The sequence below is a fragment of the Diachasma alloeum genome, unplaced genomic scaffold, assembly GCF_001412515.2.
Source record: "Diachasma alloeum isolate Michigan unplaced genomic scaffold, Dall2.0 Dall_scaffold_00396, whole genome shotgun sequence".
In the NCBI taxonomy this organism is placed as follows: domain Eukaryota; kingdom Metazoa; phylum Arthropoda; class Insecta; order Hymenoptera; family Braconidae; genus Diachasma; species Diachasma alloeum.
In genome coordinates, this window is record NW_021680535.1 from 324030 (window position 1) to 349216 (window position 25187).

Sequence of the window (25187 nt, forward strand, 5' to 3'; positions counted from 1 at the left end):
CTCTCTCTCTCTCTCTCTCTCTCTGTCTCTCTCTTTTTCTATACATAAATACCCTGGAGTTCCGCAGGTGACGAATTCGCCTGGAATTTCGTCACACTTCAGACTGTCTATATTCAAAGTCCATCAACGCCATTTTGAGGTGTTGCGACCAAATTTACGCAATTTCGAAAAGAAAAAATTGAAAATAAAATAGATCCAGAATGATCCCCAACGTGTATGATGGCTCAAAATACTTGTTTTGATTATAAGAATTACGGAAGAAAAATGAAACAAATCATCCGTAACGTAATTTGCAAAATTCAAATTTTTCAACTTTTTGATTCGAAAAGTCCTTATTATGCGCATCTAGGGATCGAAAAAAAAAATTTTACTAAAAATATTATTAAAGGCAGTAAAAAATGAAAAATTCTGATGCTTAATAAATCAAAATCGGATCGATAGGACTCGAGTTATTGAAAAAAACCGGAAAAACGAAACAAAAATCATTACTCCGAACTGGGTTGCCGAAAAGATCTGAAAAAATTTGAGATATAGTTTTTCAACCTATATGCTGAAAAGATCTGAAAAAATGAGATATAGTTTTTCAACCTCCCCAATCGTAGAAAAAATCGCCATCAATTTCCAAGAGGGTGGGGGTCAGCGGTTGACTCATTTGGCGTGGAATACCTCATATATATGTATTAAAATTTTGTTAAATGTATATATTTTATGTCGGTGCCTTCGGCTTGACCCTTCGGAGATTACCTGACGTGTCCTTCACATGTATGTGTGCCTAGAACCTCCCGTGAGAGCCCTCTACATGGGGAAAAGGGTACTTCGAACTGGGCTTCTAAGTGTCGGCTAGCTCGCGCGCCGTGATCGCGGAGACTCCTCAGTACGCTTTCGTTTTCCGAAGCGTGTATGTGTGTCTAAACGTTGTTGTAACGTTCGTTACTTGATAAGCACCAGAGGTGCGTTATCCTATTGAGAGTCTAAATATAAACTGAGGTAGGTATCCCTAGTTCTGTTAGGTTCTTTTTCAGGTGCATTAGGGTACTGGCGGTGTTGGATTTTTCCCGAGTTCCAACGGTAAAAATTGGGACATAAGCGTCGCCATTTATGGCATCCACCGCCATGTTGGCGGAGGGGCAGCAGCAGCAGCAGCACCCGCACCCGCGGCCGAGAAGGCTGAGGAGACGCAGGTTTCACCTCGTCCCTAACCTATCATACAGCTCGCATTTGTCAATGATGAACCGTAGGTTTCACCTCGGTCTCTAGTATTGTCACTGCTCGCAGACATTCTCTTGAGCACACATACACCGGTCTCGTGTGACACTGGCTTTCTCTGGATTTCAGATGACTGAGGAGACATCTTTCGTCACACTGGAAGAGCAGCAGAGACAGAAGAGGAGGACGAGGTGTTGGACAGATTGAAGACTCTAGCCTCAGAATCTCTCCCTGCTGGCTGGCAGGAGGGCAAAGTTCTTAACCTCCCTAGAGAGGCTTTCTTTGAAGACGAGGATCGACAATATCGATCCTCAGATCTTGAATAAAATAAGATTCGCATTCCCCACATGTGGGATTGCCAGAGGCATATGAAGGTCTGCATGTTAAACTAGCCGTTTTGTAGAGCACTGATCACCAGTCCTCCAGGAATCGTCAACAAGATTCGAGGCTCTAGGGTTCAGGTAGATTTGTTTCTGCATTCTTTAAAACCAGTGAAATCTATGTTCAAATTTCGTACTGAGGCGGCTGAGGAGTTGAAACGAGAGGCAGGTCTTCCGATAGATGATTCTGAGTTGAGGGAGCCTAACCCCAAACGGGCACATCTTGATGACGAGTTTAAAGCGCAGGTTAACACCATGTTGGAGATACTGTCTGATTAGATTGATGCCTTATAATCTAATAAACTACATCCCCGCAACGCGAAAGTGGAATTTGACTCAGACAAGGAAAACAATTCCTCTGAGGAGTCTTTCGCGACTGATTCAGAGTCCGAAGAGGTACCATGGGCAGCCCCAGAGCTAGGTCCTCACAATTCCACGAAGGAGAGGGACTTGGACTGGTACTTGACCCCAGTGGTAATGAAATATGAGCCTCAGATTGCTGAACCGAGTTCGATGATGAGGGAGCAGGAGATCACCTGTCAGAAACTAGGCAGCACAGGATGGAATAAAATGAAATACAAAGACGTCCAGAAAAAGCTACAGACATCACCAGTGTTTGACAGTCTCAAGGTAAACAGTCAGTTAGGGGCTATTGTTCCGAAGTCCTTCAGTCAAACCATCCTAGCTAGATCCGATTCATTGACTGGTACAATTACTCATGGCCTTTTATTACAAAGACAAAAGTCATCAGCTATCAAATCGCTGACGGAGAAGCACCCAGAGATCACTGAAGAGGTTAAAAAGTCTTTCTTTGGAGTGGACACGGTTAAGTCAATTTCTGATGATTTACTTCACTTTACTTGTGCTCGAAGGGCGGAGGGTATTGAAATGAGGAGAAATTCTTTCAAGGCTAGGGAGCCTGATCAAACAGCAGCGCTGGCAGACATTCCCCCTTCTGCATCTCATTTGTTTGATGAAGGATTACTGACAAAGTTTTTGAAGCTGGGGGGGTGGGACTCAGAAGGTGCTTTTTCCAGAGAAGAAGCCCTTTCAGTTCAAGCAGCCCAGTAACTTTCGTTCCAAACCACGAGGTATCACAGGAAACTCCTCTAAACCACATCAGCCGAGGATCAAACTTCATCTTCCTCTTCTCGGAGACAGGATTCAAAGTCCTCAAGAGGCCACTCCAAGTGGAGTTTTCCGAAGAAGAGAGGAGAGCGCCATTCCAAAAAACCATGACTATCCGTTTGAAGGAGGGCAGCTGAGTCGTTTCATCCCTCGGTGGGCGGAGATGGGGGCTCCAAAGCACATTCTAAGCATTTTAGAAGGTTATTCGATTCCTCTCATAAGGAAACCCCCAACAATTCCACTCAGCAGGGAAAACATAGAAAAGTATTCTACCAAAGTGTAGTGTCCGGACAAGGTGGATCAGTTTTCAGGGAGAAATAAATAATGATCTCTCTGATATTAATGGATAATATAAATTATATTATCAAGAAGGTGTTACAGGTCTGCCATATTGATCGTAAAGGTGCGGGAGGTCGGTACAGTAGGAATTTACAGAACTTCAAATACTACAATTCCTCCCCACTTAATCAAGAGAAAATCAAATAAAATATTACATTATTTTTCTTTTAACATATCAATCTCATCAAGCTATTTTTTTTTTGTTTTTTTTTTTCTCTCTTACATTGTCTATTACGAGATAAAGCTCGAGTCATTAATGTAAATAATACTGCAAACATACTACACCATCAAATCAAAGATCAAGGCGTTGCACAGGCTTGGACACTCGGGTAGACCGGCGCAATTCTGGTACAACTGGTGCTACTTCTGGAACAGATGGTACTGCAGCTGGTGTATAAACGATTGGATTGGATGCTGGCGTAATTGGTACTGATGACTCTCCTGAAGAAGGCGTTGTTAAGAACTGAAAATTCATCCTAGAAACACTCGTCTCAGAGTGGGATAACTCTGTGTTCTTACTTTCACTTGTGTTACTTGACTCAGTTGGTAGGGAATAATTCTTCGTTTCACTTCTACTAACAATAGAAGGAACAAGATTCTTCTCTATACTGGAAACCAAGTTAGTTGAGTTGATTCCAGGCTTCATCGGCAAATCACAAATCCTCAGATGATCGACATGACGTTTCCAGCTTCTGCCATCAGCAGTACGGATGGTATAAGTCACTGGTGATTCTTGGCGAACGATTTCACCTTGAGACCATTTTTTCTGCATAAAATCCTTGGCCATAATTACATCTCCGACATCAAAAGATCGAAGCATGGAGCCTGGTGCATAGTGCTGCTGTCGTACTTGTTGTTGGAGTACATGGCTCCTCACGTTCGGTCTCATCAAATCCAATTTAATGCGCATTGGTCTACCCAAGTGTAAATCAGCTGGTGCGCAACCTGTGGTACAGTGTGGAGTCGATCGATAACTAAACAAGAAACGATTCAAAGCAGTTTCAATTGAAAACCCCTCTTCAACTAACAACTTAAAATGTTTTTTGAAAGTTCTAACAGCATTTTCGGCAGCCCCATTAGATGCTGGATGATATGGAGCAGTTCGCACATGAAGGATTCCCATTCCCTTTAGAAATGACTCGAATTCATCGGATACCAAACTTGGTCCATTATCACTAACTAGAATCGTTGGAAGTCCCCATGTGGCGAAGTACTCCATTAACATCGAAATTGTTTGTTTGGTGGTAGAATCCTTCATAATTCTAACATCCATCCATTTCGAAAAAGCATCAATGATGACTAAAAACATTTTATCATTTACTTGTAAGAAATCAATATGTATTCTAATATTTGGACCTTCTGGCCATTTCCAAGAATGTAATTCTGATCTGGGTGGATTACTCGAATTTTCTAAACAATATTGACATTGCTTTGTGATTTTTTCAATATCACTATCAATTCCTGGCCACCAAACATAAGATCTAGGAAGAGCTTTCATTTTAACTATACCCATGTGGGTAGAATGGAGCCTTTAAGTACCATACCACGTAAAGACTCAGGTACAACAACTCTTGATCCTAACATTAAACAATTACTCTCAAGATGTAATTCTTTCTCTTTCCTCTTAAAACATTCTAAAAAATCCTCGACTTCTCTAGGCCAACCATTTTTAACATAATCAAAAACTTTACTCAGACTGTTGTCTCTCATCGTTTCAGAACTAATCAGAATTGTGTCAATCATTTTAACTTAATTTTCGATGAAATTCAAATAAGAATAGTCATCTCTTTTCACAATTCCCTCCCCCAATAAAATCGGAGACCTCGATAGACAATCAGCAGTAACATTTTGTTTTCCTTCAATGTGTTGCAAGACAAAGTCATATGCAGACAGAAAAACTGCCCATCTCTGTACTCTCCCAGCCACCATTGAGGGTAAAGTACGATTTGGATCGAAAATATATTTAAGAGGCTTATGATCCGTCTCTAATAGGAATTTCCTCCCCCAAACAAACTGATGACATGATTTGACACCGAATACCAAAGCTAAAGCTTCACGATCCAGCTGTGAATAATTTTTTTCAACTTGGGTCAATGACCTCGAGAGAAAAGCAATTGGTTTGGACTCATTTTTACCCACTACATGGGATAATACTGCGCCAATACCATTGGGAGAGGCATTACAAGTCATCTTAATGGGTAAATTTGGATCATAATGAATTAATACCTCACTTGAAATGAGTTTCTTTTTCATTTCCTTAAATGCCTGTTCATGTTTATCTAACCATGACCAATTAACATCCTGTTTAAGGAGAGAGTACAGAGGTGAAGCAGTTTGGGCATAATTTCTAATAAACTTGGCGTAATAATTCGCCATACCCAGGAATCTCTTCAACTCAGTTACATTTTGGGGTGACTTTATCTCAACAATAGCTCGAACTTTGTCTTTCATCAGGTGAATTCCGTTTCCATCTACTCTGAACCCTAAAAAATTAATTTCAGTCTTGAAAAAATCACATTTACTTAGCTTAGCCGTTAAACCAGAAACTTTTAACTTGTCTAAAACTGTTAGTAATCTGTCATCATGCTCAGACCAGGTGGAGCCAAAAACTAAAATGTCATCAAAAAATACTATGACTCCAGAAATACCAAAAAATAATTTTTCCATCAGTCTCTGGAATAAACCAGGAGCCGATGAAACACCAAAGCACAGTCTTTTATAGGCAAAAAGGCCTCTGTGAGTTGAAATCGTTGTCAATAATTTTGATTTATCGTCCAACTTCACCTGCTGGTAAGCATGACTCAGATCGATCCGACTAAAACACTTCCCTGTGTTAATTTTAGCTAGCAAATCAGAAATTCGAGGTATTGGATGTCTATCAATCTTCATAAACTTGTTTAAAGTCATTTTGTAATCCCCACATAATCTCAATTGTCCATTGGACTTAATTATTGGAACTACAGGTGTCGCCCAATCACTTGATTTTACAGGGAAAATTATATCTTCTTCAACTAATCTATCAATTTCGTTATCAACTTTGCTGATCATGGCGTAAGGTAGTGCCCTGGGCTTAGCAAAAACTGGATTAACATCCTCTTTTAACTCTAACTTGAAAGTACCCAGCTTATACAGACCCAATTGATCTGTCAAAACCGTTGGAAATTTATCCTTCAAGATTTCTGCAGTTAACATACTTACAGATGAAACATTTTTAATTTCATTACTGTCCTCACCAGCCAAAGGCAGGCCCAACGCTCTGATCCACTCACGTCCCATTATAGGTTCACTTGATCCAGTTAAAACAAATAACTGCAGATTCTTCCTTTTCCCGTTGTAATTTACTTCAACTTTCAAAATTCCCAGTGGAATGATTGGAGAACCTGTGTATGATTTAAATTTTCTGTGAGTGTCAAATAATTTTAACTTATTAAAAATTAAATTTTCAGCAAATTCATTACTAGAAATAGCCGAAATCGGCGACCCTGTGTCCAGTTCGAGTTCAATTCTTTCTCCTTCAATAAAAATACTCATTTTGATTGGCCTAGAGCTCGAATTTACTAAATTTTCGTCAACTTCCGAATTTTCTTCGTCTATAGCAAATAATTTATCAAAACTCTCATCCAAATCAATAATTTCATCAAGATAATTGTGACTCGACCCATTTCCTTGAAAATTATTTCCATTTCTACGATTTCCAGACTTATTGTCTTTAGAATTTTTAGTTCCATTATTATTTTCGTTAGATCTACCATTATTATCTTCCTTAGCACGACAAATAGTAGCTAAATGACCTTTTCGTTTACATTTATCACAATTATAATCTTTGTATCTACAGGAACTTTTATAATGACCTTTCCTACCACAGCAAGTACAATTATTTTTACTAAATTTGTTACTTCCTTGCTGCTGGTTTTTCACATAGTTGACTGACCCCTGTGTTCTCTGCTGATCCATCTCGCCGGTGTCCCGTGCTGTTGCTTCATCGCTGACAGCTATCTCGATCGCCCTCTCATAGCTGAGCCTTTTCTCGCTGAGTAGTTTCTTCTTCGTAGCCTTATTTCTTAGGCCACAGACGAATCGATCTCTGATGACGTCGTTGAGGTTGATTCCGAATTCACAGTACGTCGAAAGACGTTTCAAATTCGCCAAAAAATCGAAGACTAACTGACCTTCAGTTTGTTCACACATGTTGAACTTATATCTCTCCGTGATGACGCTTGGTTTGGGCTTTAAATGAGTTGTCATCAAATCGACCAACTGCTCACAAGTTTTGTTGCCAGGTAAATCTGGAGCACTTAAACTTGAAATAAGGGCGTAACCCTCAGTACCCGATAAATTAAGGAATAAATCCTTCCTTCTGCTCTCCGGAATCGCATTACCACACATGTAGTGTTCAAGTCGACGTAACCACTGGCACCAGTCCGTAGACCTCTGGTACCCCTCAATGGATCCAACTGATGAATTTGGACTTCGGACCTGACTAGTTAGCTCCGCTATCTGTCTCTTTTGAACGTCCAATCTGCTGTCCATGTCAGCGATGAGCTGATATTTTTCATTCATGGATGCACTTGCAGCACTTGTATACTCTCTTAATTTCTGATCTCTAAGAGCTACTTCAGCTTTTAGCTGTTAAATTTGCTGTTGTAGTCCTGCGGCCGTGCTGATTAATAATGCTGACCACGAGGTGCAATGTGCTCACTTTAATATTTGAGTTTTACTCACGTAATTTCGAAAGAAAATCGAAAATACTTTTATCCTCGTCGCCAATTGTGATGTCCGGATAAGGTGGATCAGTTTTCAAGGAGAAATAAATAATGATCCCTCTGATATTAATGGATAATATAAATTATATTATCAAGAAGGTGTTACAGGTCTGCCATATTGATGGTAAAGGTACGGGAGGTCGGTACAGTAGGAATTTACAGAACTTCAAATACTACACAAAGTATCTCTTCAAATGTAAAAAAAAATGGATATGGGATATTCCATGTGAACTCACCCAGGTCAAAACCCTCACCATCGCCAATCATATTGCCGATTTTTCCTGTGGTTGTATATAGAAAAATATGACTTCTCAAATTTTTTCAGATTTTTTAAGGCATCCTGTGGACAGCCATGTTTTTTTGCAAGTTTTATCTTAAAATGCCTGTAACTTCCGTAAAAATCAACCGATTTGAATTTTTTTTTACAAAATGTGCATCCTCAAACACACTTTCCATATAAACATATGCTAATTTTTTTCAATTCGTTCTTCCATCGATTTCCTCAGAAAAACCTCAAAAAACTTAAAAAAACGAGTCGTTTTCAAAGTTGGACCCTTTTCATATTTTTCAAAAAAATTCAGTGAATATATTGACCAAAACAAAATTTTTCACCAAAGGCCAAAGTGGGCTTCCCATTTCGTGGCCGTCATTTCCAATTTGAATATATGAATCCGGGATGAGAAATTTCAAAAATTTCAAAATTCTTTTCGCATTTGAACGCAGAAGCATTATTTGAATTGACTGCCTGAAGAATCACTGCATTATATTCGAATCAGGAACAATTTGATGATTTTTTGAAAATTCGTTAACAATAAATCTTTCCGAGTGGTGTGTTCTAATAGAGACCCCACTTTGGCCTTTGGTGAAAAATTTTATTTTAGTCCAATATATTCACGGAAATTTTTTGAAATTATAAAAAGGGTCCAACTTTGAAAACGACTCGTTTTTTGAGGGTTTTCTGAGGAAATCGATGGAAGAACAAATTGAAAAAAATTGGCATATTTTTATATGGAAAGTGTAGTTGAAGACGCACATTTTGTAAAAAAAAACTCAAATCAGTTGATTTTTACGGAAGTGACAGGCATTTGAAGATAAAACTTGCAAAAAAACATGGCTGCCCACAGGATGCCTCAAAAAATCTGAAAAAATTTGAGAAGTCATATTTTTCCATATACAACCACAGGAAAAATCGGCAATATGATTGGCGATGGTGAGGGTTTTGACCTGGGTGAGTTCACATGGAATACCCCATATAATGTTTCATCAAGGTGTGATCGAAAGGGCAGATTGGAAGACAGGATTCATATCACCAATGTTCCTGATTCCAAAAGCAGATGAAAGATTTCGACAGATCTTCAACCTTCGTTGCCTGAACGATTACTTACACCCGCCAAAGTTTCGTCTTATAAACCAAAGAAAAGTCCCTTCATTTCTCCAAAGAGACGACTTCCTAGCCAAAATAGATCTCTCGCAAGCATATCTCCATGTTCCCATCAAGCGAAGTCATCGAAGATACCTTTGTCTTTCGTATCAAAGTCAACTATACAACATAACCTGTCTTCCTTTCGGCTTGTCAATGGCACCTTTGGCATTTTCCAGAATAAGCAACTGGATAGCGGATATTCTACGTCAGAAAGGAATACGAGTAGTGGTGTACCTAGACGGTTTTCTTTTGGCACATCAGAACGCCAACGAACTTCAAAATCAGATTTCACTAATTTTGGACCTCCTTCGCTCTGTGGGTTGGGTGGTGAACATACAGAAATCTGTAGTCTGTCCAACGCACAAACTCGAGTTTTTGGGCATCATATGGGACACCCAGCACAACGAAAAGACCCTACCCGACGACAAGAAGAATCGAATCATAAGCATCATAGAGGACTTGATAAGCTCGGGTACCTGGAACTGGAGGTCAGGAAAGTCTCTCCTGGGAATGTTGAATTTTGCAGCGATCGTCACACCTCTAGGGCGCCTCGTCTCACGACAACTACAACGAGGGAGTCGTCGGTTATCAAAGAAATCGCCAAAGAAAAAGTTCCCCCTCCTCGAGATGAGCCACTTGGATTGCTTATGGTGAAGAACAAATATTCATCAGACAAGCCCGATCTTCCAGGCGGATCCAGACATCTTCCTGACGACCGATGCCTCACAGATCGGTTGGGGTTTTCACTTAAATAATGTGTACCAAGCGGGAACATGGGCTACAGACCCATGGCATATCTATCGCAAAGAGCTCTACACAGTGTGGCTGGTGATTCAGCTGTTCAACGATCAACTTCGAGGCTGTTCGATCATGCTCCAAGCCACAGCAGAACGGTGGTGGCTTACATCAGGAATCAAGGAGGGACTCGGTCTCAGGTTTTGTTGAACCTGACCAAGAAACTCTTATTGTTGTTGGAAATCTACAACACCCTAGCGGACAGACTCTCCTGAAACTTCTCACTGCCAGATTGGCATCTGAGCATAGAGATCCTGAGCAGGATCTTCGAAAAATTTGGAACGCCAGAGATCGACCTATTTGCGACATCTCAATCCAAAGTGGTGCCAACGTATGTGTCGTTGGAGGCGAACGACCAGGAGGCTATGTCCATAAATGCCTTCAGAAAGACGTGGCACGTAAACTTGGCCTGGGTGTTTCCACCACCCCCACTAATCCCGAAGGTTCTACATCACCTGAACACGGCGAAGGGAATTTTCCTAGTAGTGGCTCCGAGGTGGGAGAAGACTTTTTGGAGGGGGGAACTGAAGAAGAGGAGTCTGGCGGCTCCTTTCCAACTTCTGAATCTTGAGAACCACCTGGTGGACATAACAACGGGTCTTCCTCCACAGAAGGTCAAGGACCTCGTTTTAGAGGTTTGGAAGATACGAGGTGGGGCAAACACGTAGAGGGGTTATCTGAATCGGAAATAAGTCTCCTGAGCTCAGCTTGGAGAAATTCTTCCTGGAGAACTTACTCATCAGTTTGGAAACAGTGGTTGACTTGGTGCATGGCCAGGGCTTTACCATCAGATGAGCCCAGTGCTCAGCACCTGGTCACATACTTCAGCTTCTTATATTACGAAAAGAATCTAGCCTACAGCTCCATTCTAACCCAGAAATCAGTGATTTGTTGATTGAATAATCCGGAAGGCGAGAATAGCTTGAGTTCAAGCCCATTGGTGAGATCTCTGCTGAAGGCTATTAGTATCCAAAGAGCGAAGAACGCAAAGCCTTCTTAAGCCTTCAAAAACTACCATATGGAATGTAGAAACTCTAACAGATTAGCTGTCAAATCATCCGCCTGAGAAGAAAAGTCCCTTTGAGGTGTCTCGTTTCATGGCGCTTCTCCTACTCTTAGCATCCGGGAGAAGGATTCATGACCTGACTTTTCTCTCGATCAGCCCAGAGAGTTGCTCTGTCGACAAAGACGAGATTGTCTTCTGGCCAGAGTTTGGCTCGAAACCAGAGAGGCCTGATTGTCGTCAATCAGGCTGTAAGATTACCAGATTGGAAGATCCGGTGTTTCACATGGTTCGGTGGATCGAAATACTGATCTCCTTATCAGCTGAGAGACGCAAAGCTCGTCAGAATTCGTCGCATCTTTTCATATCAACGAGAGGAACGGTGGGAGCAGCTTCAAGGGCGATTATTGCTGGTTGGATTCAAACTGCGTTCGAAGCAGCAGGAATTGGAGCGAGTCCAGGGTCAGTGAGGTCAGCGGTGGCATCTCATAATTATCAAAACATGATGCCAATGGACGAGTTACTAAAGAGGGGTAACTGGAAAGGGGCAAATAATTTCTTCAAACATTACTTCAAGGAAGTAGATAATTCCAAAGTTCCTGGTCCAAAAAGTTCTCTCATTGAGAGTTTTACACCAGTTTGAAACTGTGATTATTACTTTGTTTATTACTTGGGTTACTGGCTAGTTTGTATTCAAGAAGATTTTTCTTTATATGAAATAAAGTTTATCTCTGGAAATCTTGGAGTCACAGTACACTTTCTAGTGCCGGCAGATTATAAACATCTCTCCGAAGGGTCAAGGCGAAGGCACAGACATAAAATAGAATCGTTTTCCACCCCGAAGGGAAGAAAACGTATATTTTAGGTCTTGCCGAGGCTGGACCCGAGTAAGGGCTTGCCGTCATTCCTAGAAGCCCAGCTCGAAGTACCCTTTTCTCCATGTAGAGGGCTCTCACGGAGGGTTCTAGGCACACATACATGTGAAGGACACGTAAGGTAATCTCCGAAGAATCAAGCCTCGGCAAGACCTAAAATATACGTTTTCTTCCCTTTGGGGTGGAAAATGATTCTATATTTTTTTAAAAATGTAAAACAGATCAATATATATTCTTTTTTTTGTTTATTATACATATATGTGTGATGGCTCAGCTATACAAGAAAGATGAACGGGAAAATATAGTTGAAAAATTCCGATATTCAAATTTCAAAAAAAGTTGAACCTTTGGATGTAACAAAAATGCTTATGGAATTATTATAGACAATAAATTTATATGCGCATTAAAAGAAAAGAATAACGTTTTAAAAGACAAAAAGAAAACAAAAGAAGATTTTTATTTCCACGCTTGGAAAATGGGATCGATTTCATTCTTAGATGCACCTAATTTTTTAAACCTTACAGCATGAATTTACATCGTGCAAATTTTTGAGGATCATTTTTCAAATTTTTTCTGAAATCGAAAAATAACAAAACGGATATTAACTCCTTTTTAATAAATAAATGAATACCTACTGATCAACAATAATATGTATAAATTAGTAGCCAATCATGCCCGCTTTCCTAGTTACACAAAACTCTAATGACCCATCACTTTCGTTCTAATCACAAAAATCTTAGATTCCATTGCAGTAAATCATTGAATATGACTTCAAGTAGGCAACAATAGCTATTCAACTCCCTCATTACGGAATTGTTGATTACACTCAAGTTCCGTCAGTCTAGTTATTATCTAATGCCAGTGAAACTGTAGATTTGTTGTAAATATGTAAATATTGGATTTCGAATGCAAATTAATTCTCATGGTGCCCGCTCAGTAATCTGTAATGGTATTCTAGAAGCAGCGCTCAAGGGACCACCTCAACAACGTCCATCTCAGGAGTAGGGAGACGCTTTGGGGGTTGGAGGTTTGGAGGTAGTCATGAATACGTCAGATGTCCTGTCCGACAACCAGCGTCCATAGATGAAAGGTTTCTATGAAAATGAATTATCAATCGCTTTTCCACTTCTGTCTAGAATCGTACGAATCACTCCATCTCATCAGCTCATAATGTGGGACATTCCATGTCAACTTGGCCACCCTGAATTTTTTTGGTTCTCAGAATCCTGAATTGACATGCTCACAGTTAAGTGCTATATAAGTACAAGCATTCTCTAAATTTTTTGCTCCTTTGAGAGAAATTTTCTAGAAAAATTCTAGTACGAGTACTGGAAAAAATCACAATCCACCGGCTGTGAAAAATTCTAGTGCTATTAAGGTAAAATTTCTTGGTATTTCTGGTAAAATTTCTGGGGATTTCTGTGAAATTTTCACAGAAATACGGAGAAAAATTCACGTTTTCCCCAATAAAATTTCTAGTGTCGGCACTGAAATTTTTTCCTGGCCGTCACTTTCTGCCTCTTTTCCCGTGTTAGCACTAGAATTTTTCTAAAAAAATTCTCTCCGTATGCATCGCGTTAACGATACTCTGAGTTACAAATAATTTCACTCAGGCTATTCTAAAATTCGGGTTATTATTATATTGAAATAAAAAAAGAGATTTCTAATGGATTTAATTCCCTTGGATGCTTAATACGACTTATAAAGAATTTTACAATTGACAGATCTTTTAATGTTCATTACACTGGATTAATGTTAATAAAAAATCTACCCTCTGCATATTTTGCAGTAAACACTTCGAGGAACCCATTCTAACCATTTATGACTCCTTGTAGAGTCCGAGGCTGAAAAAAAAGACTCATTTCCCTTAGGTGGGCAGTATATGCACCAGCTTCCCTACCCCCACAGGCAGACCTGTTGGCAGAGAAGGCCCTGTTCCGGTATCGATACGGTATACCTGATTACGGCATACCAGACCAGGGCCTGAAGGAGACCATTGCATGTTCACCTTACCAATAAATTCCAAACTTTAAGCAGGCATGCCTGGTAATGCCCCAGTCAGGGCCTTTTGAACGTACCGTGATAGAGAAAAATTAAAGTTACATCAGGCATGTCTGATAAGGGAAATTCCGGAGTCTTTTTCAGCCTGTTTTGATTGAACACGAGTGCTTGTTGAGTATACCGGATACAGCCAACTCGATCCGGCCATGATCAGGACCAGGTAAGGTATGCCGGGAATCCTTAACTTCGAAAATTCTATAAGTTCAATACGGCGAACCTGATCCGGCAATGATCAGGTCGGGATAAGGCATGTCGTACGGGACTTGGAAAAATTTTCACCAAACAAAGAGTCGAGGTGGAAATGGTAAAGGGGGGTGGGTCGGAGGGGAGGGGGGATGATGATCAGAAAAATTATACAAATTGATATTATTCGCGATTTAGTTCAATACTACAATTTTATTGGGAGTATTATTGATATACTCAAAACAAACAATCATTTTCAAGATTGATACGGTGGTCGAGTGAATAGGGAACAGAACTTCTACGCGGAGGGTCCCGGGTTCAAATCCCGCTCTGGTTGATTTTGGTTTCTTTTTTTTCTCGACCCGCCGATTCTGGGACCACTATTCATTTATTTATTTATTTATTATTCATAGTTGGTCCAATTTAATAATTCAGTTAGTAATTTATTAATTTGTAGCACAGTCTATGCGAGGTAAGGGCGAAACCAGGCCGCCTGTCACGGCCCTTATCCGGTTTAGAAATCAGATCCTGATCATGCATTGCGTTATATTGCCTATCAGGCCCTGATGTTGTAACCGTAACAGGGTCGGATCTTTTCTACGGCACAGCGGACCAGGCTCTGACCCGCTAAGTACTAAAATTTCTACTCGGGTAGAGAGGAGAAAAATAGAGATCAGTGGTTTGAAATAAGATATGTAGCTCGTTGCGGCCGAATCCTACAGAATATTCATTTTTACTGAATGGATATTGATAACTAATCAATTTATACGCGTTTAATGTTTTGAATGTGTATAGCCCGCATTCCCCTTTCTCTCTAAACATAACACCGCGGGATAGAATGATAACTGATGTTGGGGGATTGTTAGGGGACTTGAGAATAATTACTTCTGGACTGCTGAAGTACCAATTATTGAAAGTACGTAAATTAATCGAGCTTTAATTAGGCTGTATTCTATTAAGATAATTCTTCATCATCATTTTAATAATTACAGCGTCGAAGAAAAGAGGTGGCCGTTAGGATCGTTTAACCCTTCTGATTACTTAATTCGACTTTCAAGTTCGAACTTTTGACCCTTATGATCACTTTGTTTGTCCCTCTTGTTTGATTCTTGTAATCATTCTTTTCCCGTTGAAAAATGATGTAGGCTGTATCGACTCAGAGTCGATACTTTCAGGCTACCAACTCAATATCACTTGAAATGAGAATTTAATTGTTCCTTATGAATCCAAATAGAGAACTGAACAAATTGCACTATATTATAATTTAAATTGTCTTCAAAAAATTCACTTAAGGTAAATAATTTTTTTTTGTTATTTAGGGAATGATGAATTCAACTTGGACCCTAACATATTGCACTTTGGATACTGTTGTTGGTTTATTTGTACATGAGTTTGTGAACACCAGTGAGAGATAGGAATACTAGTTGGAGTGTTGAAGACTGATTTGCACTTCACACCGGTCGTCTAATACTGAATTGTATTTTTCGTCATACCGGCCGTAAGACAGCAATTTACGGATGCGTAGCGGCCGTTATGATAAAAAATATCATTCGATATATGGCCTGAAAAATTTTTTCTAGCTCATATGATTGCTCATATTCGCCAGAAAAGTTTTTTTCGGCCTAATGACGAAACATATTATTTCCTTCCCTTTCACAGAGAGTGTTGGAAGATGGAGAAGGAACTTTTTAAAACGGATTAAGTTGTAAATAATCCAAATTTGAGACGTATTTCCCCGAGACCCTGCCCCAAAGGACTAAATAGTGAAACAATATTTCAAATTGGGGAAAGGCTGCAATTCGTCCTGAAACTTTCTCGGGCCTCAAAGTAATATACAAAAAATTACTTGTACTCACTGGAAAAGTGACGCTTATAAATCTTCTATGGGAAGTTCCCCTTTTGAATTGCTCGTTCATGTTATTCTGTTAGAAGACCGGATTAGAGATTTCGAGACACTAAAATTATTTTAATAATAAAATGACCTAGCCACCATTTCCCATCCCTCTCACCTTTTTTCCTTTTTCCTTATGACAAATTATGTTCCTTTCCAAATATGTAAATATTTCTTTTCTATTATTTCAAATTAAAGGTAGAAAATTACATGAAATTTCGTTGAAGACGAAACAAAGGCCATAGGTATCTTATAAGAAGCCCACGGAATTAAACATTCAGAAGGGAATAAAAGTGCCGAGAGTGGGGGTAGGCTTCGAGCGCCCGGAGCTCGAGGTATCTTATAGAGAGGTATCTTATATAAAGCCTCGACTGTAATTTAATACGGATTTTGATGAAATCCTGAACAAATTCGAGTTTTCGCAGCCTCCAACTCTAGATAGTATCCCGGTCAACTTTCGAGTAGTTGAGGATTAGCGGTTGATCGATTTGACATGAAATATCTCATACGCATAAAAATTGAATGATTTTTCAATTGAAAAAATTCATCGTAATTTCACTCAAAGTAATCTCTGTGAAGCATTTCAAATATTTTTGCTTGAAATTTGAGATAAAATGCTCTCACCGTTTACACTTTCATTCTCAAGGAAGATTTTAATCAAACTCTCATTATCACCATTATTTTCTTTTAAGGATAAATCGTCGTTCCTGCGAACCAGATTTCACAAGAGTCAAACCCCACCATCCACGTCATTTGCACCATTGCTCAACAGACACCGATAGTCACTCAAGAAGCTGCGATTACACAAGATACACAATAGAACCGAGTATCGAGACCCAACACTTTGGCCTGCCAATTCTCAGTATCAGTGAGCCAAGTCCGCCGGATGAAAAAGATCGCCTCGACGATTATTTGTAGGAGTTGCTTGACGAGGATTTCCTCAAGGAACTCCTCGTTTAGTCCAACATTCAACTCTCGAATCGTTTCTCAAATTGATAAAACTGGTTTTTTAAGTGAATGAATCAATGATTCTGCACTCAAGTGTTGAAAATCAGGGGATAAATCCATCGGATTTCGAAGATTATTCTGCAGATATATGAAAGTTGTCAGGATAATTTCTTTGGAAAGGAAAAAAGTGTCTGCAATAGGGATTTCCTGATGAATTTCTTGAAACCTCTTTCATCTGCACATATTTTTCCAAATCAAGATTGATTGATTCATGCGAATATGCCATCTCTATGTGGTAGTGTCAAAAAATATCCATCCATTAAAATTAATACAAGATTGAATTCTCTCTTAAAAATTTCTTGAATAATCATAGATTTTTCCTGTGTTGAATCAATGAATGCAAAATGAAACACAGAAGGAATCCCTTTTTCAAATGACACTCGCGAACGATCTATTTCCACAAAACTCAGCCTGTATATAGTAGTAAAGGTATACGTAAAGAGCGGATAAGCTGAAAAAGAAGGATGTAGTAGAAATACACGGAAATAACGAGATTTTTGCAAATAAAATCCATGAAATCTGAATGGAATCGCTGTTGAAAATTGTCACCGATCAAATCAAAAATTCATTCGAATTCTTCGATTTAGTAAACTTGAAAATTCCATTTTTACGATCCCATAAAATGATTTAGAAAGCAACTCATCATTTCAAAGAGAAAAATTATTATCTCTAATTAATATCTGTCGACAAAAAAAACTCGTCCTCTCATTTTCACTGTTTATTTCATTAAAATCTCGGCTTCATACTGCATTCAAAATTAACAAGAATTCATCAGTCATTCTGAAATTTTAGATAATTGCTCTATATGATGGACAAACTGATATCGACGAATTTTTTATGCACATAAAATTTTCAACAGCGATATTGAATAGAGACCTATGAATTTTGAACAAAATTATCAGAGAGTTCAATTTTCAGTATCAGTGAGCCAAAGATATTTTTTCAAATCAAGATTGATTGATTCATACGAATAGTCCATCTCTATGTGGTATGTCAAACAATATCCATCCATTAACATCAATACAAGATTGAATTCTCTCTTCAAAATTTCTTGAATGATCGTAGATTTTTCCTGTGTTGAATCAATGAACGCAAAAGAAAACCGAAGGAATCCCTTTTTCAAGTGACACTCGTGAACGATCTATTTTCACTAACCTCCGCCTGTATACAGTAGTAAAGATGTATGTAAAGAGCGGATAAGCTGAAAAAAAGGGGATATAGTAGAAAAGATTTTCGTTAATAAAATCCGTGAAATTTAAATGGAATCACTGTTCAAAATTGCAACCCATCGCATCACAAATTCATTCGGATTCTTTGATTTAGTAAAATCGAAAATTCCATTTTTACCACCCGATAAATTGATTTAAAAAGCAACTCATCGATTCAAAGAGACAAATAATTTTCACTGTTTATTTCATTAAAATGTCACCTTCATGTTTCATGAAAAATTAACAAGAATTCATCAATCATTCTGAAATTTCAGATAATTGCTCGATATGATGGACAAACTGGTATCGATGAATTTTTTATGTACATAAAATTTTCAACAGCGATATTGAATAGAGGCCTATAAATTTCGAACAAAATTATCAGAGAGTTCAATTATTCTACTCCACTGGGAAATGTATGTATTACGTGGTTACAACTCTGTTGCATCAATGCAATTCGAACCCCCCCCCCCTCTCTCGAAACAAGTTTCATATGAATAATAATGTATTTGTGTAATATGTGTGAGAAACTACCAGAGAGAAATATTCGAGAAAACTGTTAATAATCGATAAAGTTTAATGTTAAGTCCCTTCATCGAATGTATATTTCTTCATGATTCACTCATTGATTTGCAATTCTTCATAATGTACATTACCCAATCCTTAGTGTAGCTATTGATCATCATAATGAAGGAAAAAAAATTATTTCCCCATTTGTACATTTAATCACCAATTTTTCGTAATAATTTAATTGCTTAATCCAGTCAAGCGGAGGCATCACCAGTGCGGATTGATCATGTAGAATTAATGCAACGAAATCACGCAATGAAAAGTCAATATTCGGAGTGTTGAGAAGAAGACGAGAAATTCTCTTCATAAGTAAAAATTTTCTAATACTATAGCTTTACAAATTGAGACCAAAGATGAATCAAACTATTTATGTACAACAACTTGATGATTTTGATGTTACTAAATCTACGGAGATTAACTCAAATATTATAATTAATTGATCAGTCATTTTCAATGGACATGAGGAAAATCAGGTGTGAAGTGGTAGAAAGTGATTGTCTAAGAATTGACCGATCTTATGAAAAAAAAGTTAAAGTACTCTTTTTGTGGAGGAAATAATTTCCTGCGAGCGAGATCGTTCGATATTTTCTCGTAATAACACACAACACTCGTCTGTGGAAAAACTACTGACCAACAAGTTTCACCATTTCTCTACTTGAATAATTGAACGAATTTCGTAGAGGAAATAAAACTTACGTGTTTTGAAGTACTTTCTACACATACTTTTTGATGTAAATAATTGTGGCATATCTGGAATGAATAATATATATACTGTATCGATGATAAGAAGATGGAGAAACTAGTAAATAAGAGAATCTATTTCTAACGCAAGTTTAGAACCGAAATATTAATTAAAATAAATGAATATTATTGTATACGTATTCTTCCGAATAGCAACCATCAAACGAATTCGAATGACAGAAATGAGTTAATTTGGAAATTACTTTCCATTTCGTTCGATTGAGCTAGTATATATCTCAGAAAAAAATCCGTAAACAATTCATATATCTTCAGGGGAACAGATACCTAACTACGTAGGACAAAGACCAAGAAACCGACCTTAATTAAATTTAAAGCAACATTAGCTAAATGATCACTCTATGTCCACCTTTGCGACAGCAGTTATAGAGTTTTTCAGAAATAATAATGAATTCCATGAAATTTTTTCTCCTTCCTTTTAATATGCAATTACTCCTGCTTGGAAGGGTTTACTCGATGAAATAAATAATTTCTTGAGTTTTTTCCGTTGTTCATTGATTCTTGTGGTACACTGATAGAAAAAAATATTTTTATTGAGATGTTTGTTGCTTGGAACAAGTATTACATACTTGAATCAATTTCAAATAAATAAGATCTTACAGTGAATATCAATTATTTCCTCTTGAGATACATTTACTTCAATGAAATAAAACAGTCCTTGGGGTCAAGTGACATGTATTCATCACAAAAATGGAAAAGTTCTATTTTTTTTTAACCTAATATAATCTCCAGTCGAGAAATTTTCTACTTTCATGAATTAATAAAAAATTCGTACCTAAGAGATGATTTCATTGAGGAATGAATTGAATGTTGTTTTCTCGAATGAAGCCGATGTTTAAATTGAGCTTTCCGTACATCACGTTGAACGAAATTTGTGATATCCAAGTTTGTGTAGAATTACCGTAATCTGTGATTTTGTTATTGTAAACTAATGCGATTTTTTTAGTCAAGAAATATAAAGTTCTTTCAACTTAACGAAATGTTACTACAATCTCAAATCTTTTTCCGCGTAACACTATTCATCCTGATTCGACATACGAAATGCTCACTTCAATTATAATTTACTTGGAACAGCTTGGTTTATTTGAAAATCAACAACCAAATGATAGTTGGTTCAAATAAAATTCTCTTGATAAAACTAATTTTTTTTGTCAGTGTAGGATGGTGGAGAATAAGAAATGAGTCCGAAAATTTCGTTCACGTTCTTGCAGCATAATTCGCAAATGAAGATTAAACTCATTTCAATTCCGTTAAAAATGATTTTTTTTCTCTTTCTTCCAATTTTTTACAGAGGTAAACAATTCGTTGCTTCATCAAAAATGAGTGGGACCAAGGGAAGATTGAATATATTTAGAATTAGGAAAACAATTAAAAATAATACTGAGTCGCAAAGGAAAATCAGATCTCAGAGCATATTTACAAGTAGAAATTTTTATTCAAAAATGGAAAATGGAGTGTAAACAGTTGTTTTCAACGAACTTAAAATTAACTAAATTATGGCTTTCAATATTCCCGCATCCAAAGATTGAAAGGAAAATATGTGAAATTATCTTTATTTACAATTATTCGAACAATGAATTTGGATCAGAGATATTTTTGTGTTAAATCTATAAAATTAAGAAATAAAAGTGCAAAAATTGTCTTTCGATCTCACTGTAACAGAAAATATCGCTGGCGTGAAGCATTCGACCCTCAACGAGACATATACAACTTCTATATTGATTACTTCGAGACTCAATAAATAATTCAAGTGCTCACTCGACATTATAAACCCTCTATAACCTAAATACCTCTCGCTTCCACTATAATCCAATTCATGTAGCACGATTTAGAAAACTCATTTGACCAAAAAATAGACATAACGACTTCGACATAACGACACAATTTCATGAAAAATGTCGCGGAAAAAATTAAAACTTCGAAAAGTCAGAAGCTCCTCCGCAGTTTTTACTTCTTTTCTATTCTTCTCGATTGTCAGTGCAGGAAAATAAAGGACATGAGTTGCCTGACAGTAAATTGTTATGGCCTTGACAATGAAGTTGATGTCGATTATGATTGTAGAAATGTTGTAGTACTATTCTTTATGGCACGCCGTGCAAAAAGTCGAGTTTGAAGCACGCTGCGCTTCGCTTCGCGCAGCGTGCTTCAAACTCGACTTCTGCACAATGTGGCATAAAATAGTATAGACCACTCGGGCATAAACTTCGTTTTCAACAAATGTGAATACAGACCTCGCCTTCGGCTCGGCCTGTAAACTTCACATTCGTCGAAAACGAAATTTGTGCCCTTGTACTCTAATGTACTATTATTCCCTTTTACGGGCTCTTTAACAGGGGCCCCGTTACTCCTACATCAAGTATGCATCTTTATATACAAACACCGTCATAACCGAGATACATAAAATATCCAACATCCTCAGCGTCTATTCATCTCTCACATTTTTCTTAACAAACCTAGAAACTAAGTGAAAAACAGAACACTTCGAAAACGATCCTGCATGATTGTCGAAACGACCTAACTATTTTCGACGTTGTAATTAATAGGAAATGAGGGAGGATCAATACAAATATATAGTGAAGTGAATAAAGAGAATGAGTCAATGTCACTTACAATGGAATACGTTGTTATGGCTTTTGGAAAAAACCTCCAAATGAAGAAATACGGAAATATGTCTAAAGAAAATATGAAAATTTCAACATAAGCAAATTCAACATACAACACAATTTCAATATAGGCAAGTTTAAGAATTATTATTTCAACAAAATGAAATTCAACATAGATTTCTTTGGGCGAATGTTTTGGCGAGAAAAAATATAGCTGAATTGAGGATATTTTATACCGGAATCAAGTATATGAGCAGATCTGCGTCAAATCAGCAGAACAAAAAGTCAATGCTGGGGATTTGCGTCTCAATTTCGTTCTGAAAAGATGGCAATTGGAAAAAATATTAAAAGACAACTGAGAATAGAAAAATATGGATAATTGAGGGAGTTGATTTTTTGAAAATTGAGTTTCTGTCCAAAAAAAATTTGTTCCCCGAATTAGCCGCAATATCACGGGGAGGTTTCAAGCTATCAAATCGTGTTTTGGCAAACTCAAAGAATATGAAAAACCCTTCAAAATGAAACGTCATATATAACATAATCTTTAGTTTGACGGGGTTTATACGAGAAAACACTTTTTAACGTTAATTATTCAAAAAGTTACTTTTTTAAAAATCTGAAATTTTCACCAGAAATTGTCAATAAAATGGCAAGGATTTTGGCACCAATTAGAGTTTGTCTTTCGTCGTAGTCCGGCGGTTATTAATTTTTTCATGGAGGCAAGTATTGAAAATGACTGAAAATCGCTGTTATTTATGCAATTATTGCCCAAATAAGTGAATATTTAATTCAATATTAGCAAATGGTGGAGGTTGGACTCATTGTATTCTATTATTCATCTTCAGTATTATTTTTTGAGTGAAAAATGATAATTTCTTTAATTATACGATGGAAATACATTTTTCAAAAAGTTTTCATTTATTGGTAATCAAGAATTTAATTTAATTGACTGAGTTTCAATTATTCAATTGAATATGCACTCATTTGGGGGATAATTGCATGAATAATAGCGATTTTCGGTTATTTTCAATACTTGCCCCACTGAAAAAAATTATAATCGGCGGACTATGGCATACAAAGTCTAATGGCGCCAAAATTCTTATCATTTTGTTGACAATTCTTAGTCAAAATTTCAGATTAAAAATAAATAAGCTTTTTGGGTAATTAGTGGTTAAAAAAACCGTTTCTCGTGTATAAACCCCGTCAAACTGAAGATAATGTTAAGTATGACGTCTTATTTTTAAGAGTTTTTCATGTTCTTTGAGTTTGCCAAAGGGCGGTTTAATAGCTTGAAAACCCGCAGAGATATTGGCGCCAATTTAGAAGAAATGTTTTTTTAAACAAAAACTTGCCATTTTCAAAAAATCATAACTCCCTCAATTATCCATATTTTTCAATTTTTCTTCTTTTAACATTTTTGTCTAATCGCCATGTTTTCAGAAAAAAATTAAGACGAGAATTGACAGCATCGACTTTTTTTGGCCTACTGATTTGGCATGGATCAGCTCATATCTACTTTAAATTCCTCACAGTAAGTACGATTAATAATTTTTCCCAACTCACGAGTTTGAACTTAAAAGGGCTTTTAAGAAACAAAATACATATTCCAGAAGTTTAAATTTTACCGTACTCTCCAAACTGTCACCCTCCCCCCACTCCTTCTCAGGCTGTCAGTCGGAGGGGGCCCCATAAAGGGGGTCATGTAAACTCTACGCCCGGTACAAAAGGGCCTATTCAACCTATTGTAACTGAGCTAATTGGATCCGGGAGCTACGATCCCTCAGAGCGCTCTGTGCCCTTGCCTACTATAATATGATCCTTTATGACCCATCTATGACTCCCACTTGATCCCATTTGACACTTTTGACCCTCATTATGACTCTTATGCCCCTAAATTTCATAGAAAATCCTGGTGAAAATCTCATAAAATCCTACAGAAAATCCTATTAGACATCCTCTACGAAATACAATAGGAAAAACCTGATAAGGAATCTTATAGGATTTTTTCATACGTAATACTGCAGTATTCCACGTCTCAATTTCTGGCAAATTTTAGAATTTTCAAGAAAATATTACAAACTTCTGGAGAAATCTGGAGCATTCTCGACTTGCGTTGAAGTTCACGAGAAGTCAATAATTTTTTCTAAACAAATTGAGTAAATTGTCGGAACTTCTAGGGAATTTACGAAACATTTCAAATTCATAAAAAAATTGATGAATCTTTTCAAAAAATAAGAAAAAACAACATCCACGGCAAAGGAATTTCTCGGGCTACAATTCATTCCGGAAGTAACTCATGATCACAGCACTGGATGGGCCGAAATCGGAAGACTATAGTTAAGTGGATCCAAGCAAACAAGCGTGATAAGTTTATGCGTGTGTGAAAGCGTAACATGATAAATTTTTAAGTGTTGGGAGTCTAAAGCATTGAATTTACACATGTTGAATTTGCATATGTTGAATTTATGTGTTGAAATCGTGATGTGTTATTTAACCGTTTGTAGTGTAATATGAGATCTACAAAAAAAGCCCCATGGAAAATTGTTCGCTTTTATCATCTGTTCGTAAGTTGAAGTGAATCATATTGTTTTATTTACTTGTGATTGATATAACATCGAAAATTTTGGTTGATATATTCTGCGCTCCATTAGTGTCATCATACTTACTTACCTACTTACTAACTTACTAATGACTTAGATGAAGCACTATTTTTTGTACTCATGTGTACCAAAATGTGTATTACCGGTAACGATTTGGTCATATCCGAAATGAAATATTTCTGTATAGCTAATGTACCTATTTCAATGATAAATAGAAAGAGAAAGGAAAATGAATATGAGAACAAATGGATATCTGAATTACGGTTTTTTTGTTCCCGAAATGTATTTTTTTTCCGAATGGAAATTTTTCGATCAATGGATTTTGTGATTCTCTAATTTTGCTTGAGAATGACTTAGAATGTCATAGAACCACCAGATATGATGTTTTTTGT

At 37.3% G+C, this 25187-nt stretch overlaps 1 protein-coding gene across 3 annotated transcripts in view; it reads left to right on the forward strand.

Moving 5' to 3' along the window:
• The window catches only part of LOC107041973, a 320981-nt gene extending 301273 nt beyond the window's left edge, over positions 1-19708 (forward strand). For all 3 annotated transcript variants that reach the window (XM_015262811.1, XM_015262812.1, XM_015262813.1), the window contains 2 exons: positions 12871-13002; positions 16740-19708. In XM_015262811.1, coding sequence (XP_015118297.1) covers positions 12871-13002; positions 16740-16965 — 358 coding nt within the window. In that variant the 3' untranslated portion in view covers positions 16966-19708. The remainder of the gene's footprint in view (positions 1-12870; positions 13003-16739) is intronic.
• The last annotated feature ends 5479 nt before the right edge of the window (positions 19709-25187 follow it).